Source organism: Phalangium opilio, unplaced genomic scaffold, assembly GCF_054372755.1.
Source record: "Phalangium opilio isolate 3A_F unplaced genomic scaffold, DU_Popi_V2 ptg000090l_1, whole genome shotgun sequence".
In the NCBI taxonomy this organism is placed as follows: domain Eukaryota; kingdom Metazoa; phylum Arthropoda; class Arachnida; order Opiliones; family Phalangiidae; genus Phalangium; species Phalangium opilio.
The window spans coordinates 4,954,878-4,964,301 of NW_028324195.1; the positions used below are offsets into that span (position 1 = coordinate 4,954,878).

At 37.0% G+C, this 9,424-nt stretch overlaps 2 protein-coding genes across 2 annotated transcripts; both read right to left on the reverse strand.

The window, feature by feature from the left end:
• Positions 1-1,307: 1,307 nt before the first annotated feature.
• On the reverse strand, positions 1,308-5,776 carry LOC149645951 (uncharacterized). The gene is made up of 5 exons (XM_089850369.1): positions 5,617-5,776; positions 5,396-5,559; positions 4,431-4,617; positions 2,090-4,376; positions 1,308-1,979 (listed from the first exon to the last, which is right to left on the reverse strand). The coding sequence occupies exons 2-4, from the start codon at positions 5,534-5,536 to the stop codon at positions 3,862-3,864; spliced, it is 843 nt and encodes a 280-aa protein (XP_089706495.1). The 5' UTR covers positions 5,537-5,559; positions 5,617-5,776; the 3' UTR covers positions 1,308-1,979; positions 2,090-3,861.
• A 1,146-nt stretch (positions 5,777-6,922) lies between these two features.
• On the reverse strand, positions 6,923-7,872 carry LOC149645952 (uncharacterized). Its single transcript, XM_089850370.1, has 3 exons — positions 7,417-7,872; positions 7,117-7,341; positions 6,923-7,058 (listed from the first exon to the last, which is right to left on the reverse strand). Exons 1-2 carry the CDS (start codon positions 7,741-7,743, stop codon positions 7,189-7,191), a joined length of 480 nt encoding a protein of 159 aa, XP_089706496.1. The 5' UTR covers positions 7,744-7,872; the 3' UTR covers positions 6,923-7,058; positions 7,117-7,188.
• Positions 7,873-9,424: the final 1,552 nt, after the last annotated feature.

The window sequence follows — 9,424 nt, forward strand, 5'->3', positions numbered from 1 at the left end:
AAAAAAACGAGTTTAGCGAAAGTGACGATTACGATTATGTAATTGATTATCAGGTTAGTAAATTTACTAAATTTCATTTCAAGTTTTTACGGATTATTGTAAGATTTTCAAAAGTGACATGTTTAACTATAGCTCAGAGACCCACTAGAAATTTTTTTTCATCAGTGGATCATATTACTGCTCTATAGGGAGCTGTAATATTGCCCGTTTTATTTCTTGTGCGAAAGCATGTAAGTATTTATAAATTTTTTTGTAAAACCTGTTCTGTTTATTTATTTAGGTTCTTCACAACCTAGATAAACGATTCGCATATTACCGGTACAATTTATACCGCGACTAGAAGACAGGAGAAAAAATAAATACACTGTTTTTTTCTTTTGGGTTTTTTTTTAAAAAAGTTCTCAATAACATTAGAAAAAAATATATTTCACATTTAAAAGTTTTAGCGGGTTAAATTGTAATATTTAAAACTTCAACCGAATTTGGGCTGTTAGTTTTATCTTAAGAATGATTCGTTTTGAACGCGCTATTTATCCGCAACCATTATGCCATTATTACGTTAAATATTTTGAAGAAATTGGAAGATTTCGGGAATTAATCCGAATCATCATGGATGCTATTACATCTGAATGAAAGAAGAACCTTAACTATACGAAGTTCTTAAAAGTTAATTTGAAACCTCTCTTTTGGTTCTTATTTTTGCGGCTCCATGAAGCCATTGGCGCAATGTGTTTTTCGAATGTTCCCAAAGCTATTGGAACAACGTAACATTTTGATTGCCAACTAACTGTGCATGCGATCTTGATCTTGTTGTTCAAGAGGAACACTATTTCATACGCTGAAAATAATTATTTCGTCACTCCTTTATCTTTTTTCTATTTACTATAAATTTGCGTACACGATATGAAGAATTCCTTTAGATTTTGACGTCATTTTTGAAATTTAAAAATAGCTGTAAAATTGATTTTGTTGTTCTCCCAGTGAAAATAATTTAAAAATATATATATTTAGTGACATCTATAACTATTAACTTGAAATATATATTATTTCGATTTTCTTAAAACTAGTTTTAATGGTTCTGGTTTTTTATTTCCAAAACAAAAAACATTTTTGTGAAAACTTTAGAAAGGGCCAAAAAAATCTATATATTTAAAACGTATACGTTGAATTGTTTTGGGTTATTTTAAAATTAAAAAAAAGTTTTTGTAGAAGCTTAAAAAGGCACAAAGAATATAATATATTTAATAAAAAAGGTTTTTTTATAGCTATGTGTAATGTAAAGTAAAAATGAAAGGAAAAAAAGTAATTCCAAACCAGATATATTCTTTAATAGTTTTAACTTTCAAGGTAAATTATTTTAACTTAATTTTGAAAATTTCTTTTAAAGTGTGCTCCAACTAGAAAGCCGAAAATAAAACATAGTAAAAAACTAATACCTTAAAACTACAAGAGGCCATTGTACTTCGTACATGACATTTTTTCTCAAAAAAGCCAATTATATTACCAGGCATAGATGTCATTTTAGAAGCAGGAGAGGAGAACGGTTAGTATTTTCTCCTGTCCTACTCATAGCCCAGTGCAGAAGACCTTCCTCCATGACGTAACAAAAATTTTAAGTTATCTTATTGGCTCACTTTAACAACGTTCTGATGACGTTGCTGACGGGGACCTTTGTCGCTATGACCCGCCAATTCTATCATAACCGCCCCCACCGGTCCCGGGGGTCTGAACTTTGTTGCGCGCCCAGATTACTCTGTTCTCCATTCCTGCTTCTAAAATTATATCTATTTTATACATAGATTATTATATATATAAATTTTATTATTATTTTATTATTATTATATCTATAAATGACGTTGGCGTTGTTTCGTCCGAAACCCCCATTTCGGCGAATGCCACCCTCATGGCTGGGTCCAGGGGTATCTACCCCTCGTGGCCAGACGAGATCGTTTCCTCGGCCCTGTTTCCGCGGGAGTAGGCTATTAAAATGATAAACGAGATCATTAATCAAATACACTAATTAGCCTATACTGAAATGAGGTAGGTGCTAGGTACGTAATGTGAGGTCCAGTTTAGCGTATGCCCTTACCAAGAAAAAAAATAAACGAAGCTTTTCTCCACCACAGAAAGTTCTACTTCAGAGGCTGCCTCTGGTGGCTCTTCATTTTGGGAGTCCGACTCCTCGCTGGCCCTTTCCTTTTCCACCACCGAGAATTTCCGGTGGTGGGGCACTCGAGGTACTTGGTCTTGCCTGATTTTGGCAAACAAGTACTTTCTTCTCCACCACCCCACAATTGCAGCACTCGATGCATTCCACACCGTTGGCCTTGCAAGGGCAGAATAGGCGGCCACTAGCGCGAGAGCATATCGACCGACATGAACACCAGTTTTTAAACGGGTTCAAAGCGCTCGATTTCATCGCGATTGGAAATTCCTCCATCTCACTTTTTTAACGTCTTATCTAGGCAAATTTTCACTAAATTCTGACTAGATCACCTCAAAGCAAACATGCCAAAAAAGTGGGGTCATTATTGACAAGCCCCAGTATAATTAAAGTGTGACATGGGAATTCATCGCTAAAAAGTCCCATTTATGATCTTTTATTATTTATGATTATTTACCACGTGAATAAAGGATTGCAAACGGGAGCTTCTACATTTAATGGTGGTACTTTATATAAAACTGTCCAAGCCTTCTATACCAAGTCAACGCTAATTGGAAGGGACGGACTCATTGTATGCTTTAGCTACCCCGCCTCTTTATGTACCCCCATAGAAGGTATAAACAGAAGCTAATCATTCAGTGAAATCGAGGGGCTACTAACTCATTGCAATGCATGTGCATTTCATTATACTAAAAGGACTACACGCGTTCTTTATTGCTATGCAGTTCTAAAATGACTGCGTGTAATTCGAAGGTAGTGTACTGGGAATATGAGAGTTATTTGTGCAACTCTAGAATGTACAGTCTATTAGAAAAGTCTTTGCCCGTTGATTTTTTTCCGAAATTGTTCAATAATTCAAAGACCGTTAATCACAGTGATATGATACTTGAAACTATCATAAATAATATGGTTTACCATCAAACGAGACTCAAGTTTCTGATAATGGTTGAAGCACGTGCTTAAAAATCACAAAATGTCCAACATCTGAAATGTTGAATCTTTTTAACTAAGAAATTTTGGAGAAAATGAATAAGATTTTTGGCATCAGCAGGGTCGATTTATATTTAGAAGGTGTGAATATTTTTCTTTATCTTTAATAGTTTGCGAGATATTATAGTTTATTTAAAATCATAACATTGAGAATGTCCCAAGTTGCACACAGTGTGGAAGTGCAAAGCGTTACCGCAATGCCTAGAATTCTCGCATGCAGGGTTTTTACTCCTATTAATTTGGTGATGCTAGGAAAAGGTGCACTATAGTGTTTTATAATATTAATGAGATACTTAAACGGTATAATTTTTGTTATTTGTTTCTGTAGTCTTTTACTTAGAAACCAATGAATGACGTTACACGAAATTATTCTTGCATTTTGAGAAGCCATTCGAGAACAAGCGGTCAGAACGGATTTCATGGCGTTGTATTAAATAAACCTACAGACATTTCGGGAGTGGGAACCATGCATTAATCAAAATGCCTTTCTGGCAAATAGCTCGAGCCATAAAATCCTGAAGAAGGCCCCCCCCATTTTCAACCAAGAGGGGAATCGACGAAAAAAATGATCCTAGCATATTTAGCGTATTTCCCAAGAAAATTGCTAGCAACTAAATCTCCAAATTTCCCGGATTTTGAGAAGTGGGTGGCACGGCTGAGGTGTGGGAGTTTTTCAAAGATTCAACGGCTTAGTTCGCGTAGCAGAATCAGCAGATGGCTTTTGGATAAACAACCTGCCATCGGAGATTTCCAGATTTTGTCACAGCTTGTGGTTTTTGACTGTTTTCGTTGTAGTGCATAACAGCCAAAACCAACCTGCAATTCATACCTCGATGAGAGAAATGTGTTGATTTTGGAGCAAAATGACTCACAACACTGTGGTATACTTCTATGGAAGAAGTCTGCTCGTAAGGTGATAACTGGCGAATGTCTGGTAGAAGTTTTCGAGATTTTTTTTCCAACTCTACGTATGCCGGGCTGTCTTGAACTAACCATTTCCTTGGTCTTTCTTCATGCAAACAAGCATTAAAGGGTTCCTCGTGACCACTGTGTTTATCCGCGACGTGGTTGAGCATGGACATCCAAATAGCTTCCATTAATTTCAAATCCCCTTTGCTCTGTTTCACCAACCAGTATATATGGTTATTTATACTAGCAGTCCATTCTCTAAGAATAGCGTATTTTTTTCTTTTTCCAAGCTCTTTTAATTGATTTCCAAAACCTGAAAATTTTGAACAGGATTTTTATGTGAACTGGTTAATTCATTATATTGTACCTTTAGCCACGTGCCAGGTGTCAAAGTAGTGCTTGATATCTGAACGGTGATCCCGTAAATAAGCCCTTATTGATCTGTGACGATCTGTCACCAAAATTGTCACATTTAAATTTTTCTCTTTCAAAAACTTTAGTCCTGGGATTAGATCTTCTTTTTCCATGTATCCACTTCCCCCAACCTCGTTTGACTAAAAAATATAGATTTTAGATTTAATTTTTAATCCTCAAAGATAAAATTTATAAAAGCTTAAAAAAAGACAGACAGAACATAAAAACTGTGTAAAAAAGGGAGATATAAACAATGGGTTAGCCATGCATGTAAAATCTGAAAACAATCACGAGATAAATTGGGATACGACGAAAGTCATATGCCAAGAAACAAACTGGTATAGAAGAGGGTTCAAGGAAGCAGTTTATATTAGAGATAGGGGGAGATTAAACTTAGATAAAGGGCAAATATCTATAGGAGGATGGGGTGGTTTTAAAAATCTAAAAAACTTAACAGATAAGGGGTAGTCATTGTTTAAAAAAATCATGAATCGATGTAAAAAGGAAATTTTTAATTGTAAATTTAAATTTAATAAGTATTATGACCAGCTGAGGAAGAGTCACGACTCGAAAGCTCCTGATTTTAAACTTTTAATAAAATAAATATATTTCTCCATGAAGTAGCGGACTTTTAATAAAACTTAAAATTTAATTAGTGATAAACCATGGATCAGAATTTTAACATCTACCATTATAAAAGATGGGTTTGATATACAGCAAGGGAGAAATCATTTCAACATCTACCTTTGTGGACGACCCCCAAAACCCCATCAGCAGTTTTGGGGGTCGTCCAAAAAGGTAAATATTGAAATGATATTTTCAAATGGTATATTTGTTTTTCCAAAATCTAGGCCTATGGCCATGAGATAATTCCGAATCTACTCAAACCTGATTAGTGATAAAAAGAGGAAAACCTACTTGAACCAGTTCAAAGTGTATAATTTTATTGTGCTTGGTGTCTTGAAAGCTGTAACTTCCATATTTAGCCCTAAATCCAGGTGAATCCGACCTTCCATCAGCAGCAATTATTAGAGGTTGACCCAGCAGATCACGAAACATTTTTCCTGGTCAGTTTTCCAAACCTAAAAATGTTTGAGCATTCAACATGATGCTACAAATTAAAACTTTTGCCAACTTACTCGTTCAACTGTGGGGAATAAATATGCTTTTTGAATTCTGAAGTACGTGCTTGGACTAAAAGCTTGAATACCAACAAACGATAAAAGCCTCAAAATTTTCCTACTGCAAGATCCCGTGAAGAGTATGGCTGCTGATAATTATATATTTCCGAGTATTCTTTTGTTTAAGCTATCTTCATTTGTCCAGTTAAAAACATGCCCACAGTCAGAACGTATACAAGTAGCGGTAACTAGTGATGCCACGAATATTCGGTTACTATTCGGTATTCGGCCTATTCGGCCATTTTTTTCGTATTCTGTATTCGGCCGAATATTTCGTAATATTCGGTCGAATACCGAATCTCCAATCATGAAGGAAAAAAACGGAAAAATTACTCAAAAATTATTTATTTCAATAACAATTTTTACTTTAATATTTATAATCTACCAGTGGTAAGTTTTGATGAATAAAAAAAAGCATATAGTGACACGATCTACTCGCAAATGAACCAAAAACCTAAAGACGCTATAGACGGGTCCTATAGTGTTAAAGAGAGCGCGTTGAAAATCGTAACTTCCCCATTTTCATTCCCTCCGTCCCGAGTTTATCACCAACTTTGAAAGCTTCCGTGCAGGTGCGCTGTAGCAGAGGTGGTAGAGAGCGGATCTAAACAGTGTATCCCTCTGTCTGCTTGCGCGCCAATATTGCGCAGAGCAGTAATCGCGTTACAGCGAGTGCCGAGAGGAGAGGAGAGTTTTCCCACGTGACCCTACATTTCGCGTAGCCGTCTGCCTATTCACCTCACTATTCCATACCCTTCTTCTTCCATGATGAGACCTGTCCCATTGCGGTCCGTGCGGGGGATGCACGTATTTCGCGGAACTGGTTACAGCTCATAACCAGTTTCGCGCGAGTTGTACATATCTCACGCCCGAATATTCGGTCCTTCGGCCGAGAGCATGGCCGAATATTCGGTATTCGGTATTCGGCAAAATCAATATTCGCGGCATCACTAGCGGTAACCCTTACTAGGGTACCTTTCACTCTAACAAATAACGAGCATGGTGATAGGCATATAAAACATAGCTTGAACAACTGTTGCAGACAAGATTCAAATACTATGAATTTCCTTTCGTTAGCTGGATGAGACTCAGTACTAAATTCAACACTAAAAATATAGCATAATAAATTAGTAAAAAATAAGTGTAAAGACCAACATACATGCATAACTATTTGTGACTTCGCCCGCTTAATTCTACGGTTGAAACCCTAATGATTATTACATACTCATTCAATGAGTCTTGATTCATCTCAGAAGGAATGTAATCTGCATCGAAATTGGGATTTGGTTGGGATTCAGCAGAATCTACTTTACTTTCAACTGGAGTAGATTGGTGAGTGGGTGCGAAATTTGTTTGAGTTGCCACATCACTTGTAGTTTTTATTATAAATGTTTGACATGCTATAATAGGTGTAGACGTAATGAGTCCAAACTTACACATTTGCGTAAAACTACTCACCTTTACTTTTCAACATCAATCCTCCATATTTTAATGTTTGTGTTGTTGCATGACAGCCTTTTCGCTTTAAATTTACTTGGCAACCTTTATTTTTACGGCAAATTCAGTCTGAACACTTTCGCTAATATTACCTTCAATATGTGGTTCCTCGGTAACATTGCTAATGTTACCATGCACAATATCATTGGGTGATGATTCTACTTGGGAAGTTTCGCATGTTGCCTCCTATGACATGCTATCATTAATTAGGTGATACATACACTGTACTGTATGTACAATTTCCACAGTAAGAATTCTCACCTCAACTCTTGGCCTTTTTACAAGCCCTAAAGGCTCCCCTGAGATTGCACTATCTGAAGATGAAGTGGCGACAACATTACACGGAATCACATTTTTATTCAAACGGAATCGTTTTTCTGCCTTCTTGCTAAAGTCATTACTTTGAAAATGTTTTAGGCAAATTAGGGACTTTTTGCCAGGTGTCCAACCAGCTGACTTATTTGTTGCTAAAATCCATTGTTGGCGCAAGGCTTCATCCTCTGGAAACGCGTGAAAACCGAAAGTACCATCTTTGTTCTCACTGCTCCTATTACAGCCCACAACAACACAATTCTTAGTTTTAGGCATTGCAGTTCGGATTTGATAAGGAAAGTGCTAGTTTGTAAAAGAAACGGTAACAACCGCGAAATTTATAAAATAAATCTCCGTGCATACGGTTATGGCGCGCCTAAAACCTCTATACTACCGAAGACGAAGACCCGGCCTGCCGATCGCGAGCGCTCGCGCTCTCGAGAGGGCGAAACATTTGCTTTTCTACGCGCCAGAAATAGATTTAAGCCACGCCCCTAAATTGAAAATTTGAATTTCGCCGGGAATTTTTTGTGTAAAAACGGTTAATTCTTATTGTGAAAAAACGACTGGATATTTTAAGTGAAATTTTGTATGAGCACATTTTACATCATTCCTCACCAAAAAAATAGGTTTCAATTAAATTTAATTTTCTGCACCTCCCCCTTTAAATATTCTTTTATTATTCTGTTTGTTACCATATAGAAACGTGCGTTTATAATTAAATCAAAAGCGAGAAAAAGTTACATATGAATTTTTTGAAACAAATATTTAGCAATAATGATGGCTAACTAGATTAAACCGTTTTGCATAAATTTGGCAAACAAAAATAAACCGCTTAGCAAAAAACCACTTGTAAACCAAAAAAAACTGATAAATATTTAATTAATACGGCAGCGAATCGCCCCTCACGCGCAAACACATTCGTAGCCTTTTCCTAAAGGTCTGTCCACACTATGGCTTTTTTTTGCGTCGCAAACTACCTAACGCTCGCGCGCGCGGTACGTCGCTTTGCTCGGATCGTTTACACTACAGAAAGTCGCGCCAAAGCTAAGCTCGCAAGGCCTTGCAAACCTCGGGAAAATCTTAGACGTGTCAAAGATTGCAGCCTTGCAGCCAATCAGAGGCCTAGTATTTCTAGTAAACGACTGGAAATCTACAACTATTTTCGTTTTTACTACTTAATCACCGGAAAAGAAAATGCACGAGAAGTAGAATATGGGTTCGCGAAGTTTTTGCATAGAGAAAAAGCTGGAATTACCATAATTTAACTCCAAAACATTAGTTATATAAAATTTTTTATGACAATGATGATTCCCATATGTTCAATATTGTTGAATAACCCCTTCTCAGTTTTATTATTTATTAATATCTGAAGTTAACCCGGATATAATATTCAGCCGTTGAAGCTCTCGGATATGCTGCGAAGTTTGTCAAAACGAGGGCATACCTTAGCGAATAGTGTAAGCGATCCGAGCGAAGCGAGGTAGCGTGCGAACGAGCGTTACGTAGCTTGCGACGCGAAAAGAAAGCCATAGTGTGGACTAACCTTAAAGGACACACATAATTTCCGGATGAAATCAGGTGGCTAAGCGTTGTAAGCCGCAAGAACCATGTTGAGAAGATCTTCTCGAGTGTCCGGAATTCTTTTTTCCATGTTGTTTGCAATATGTGCCTACATGGTTTCAATGGGATTTAAGTCCGGCGAGTGCGATGGCCATTCCAACACGTTAATTTCTTCGTGGTCCAAGAAATTTGCCACAATTCGGGCATTGTGCGCGGGGCAGTTGTCCTGTTGGAACCACAGGCTGAAATATTTATGTGATAAGTCAGTAAATTCCATAGAATTAATGTTAAAAAACTTACCGGTTTTGGTCTTCCACGTCATAAATAGCGGCCACAGAGAGAAGCATGGAGTCCCGCAAAATCTGTATATAGGAATGGCCGTTTAGACGTCCCT

What these genes read in the sequence shown, in the direction of transcription:
- LOC149645951 (XM_089850369.1), bottom strand. Translation starts at nt 5,536, where the DNA reads ATGTTTCGTGATCTGCTGGGTCAACCTCTAATAATTGCTGCTGATGGA. An exon ending in TACACTTTGAACTGGTTCAA is followed by an intron (nt 4,618 to 5,395) that starts GTAGGTTTTCCT and finishes TATATTTTTTAG; the next exon opens with TCAAACGAGGTTGGGGGAAG. An exon ending in CACCTGGCACGTGGCTAAAG is followed by an intron (nt 4,377 to 4,430) that starts GTACAATATAAT and finishes CAAAATTTTCAG; the next exon opens with GTTTTGGAAATCAATTAAAA.
- LOC149645952 (XM_089850370.1), bottom strand. Translation starts at nt 7,743, where the DNA reads ATGCCTAAAACTAAGAATTGTGTTGTTGTGGGCTGTAATAGGAGCAGT. An exon ending in TAAAAAGGCCAAGAGTTGAG is followed by an intron (nt 7,342 to 7,416) that starts GTGAGAATTCTT and finishes AGCATGTCATAG; the next exon opens with GAGGCAACATGCGAAACTTC.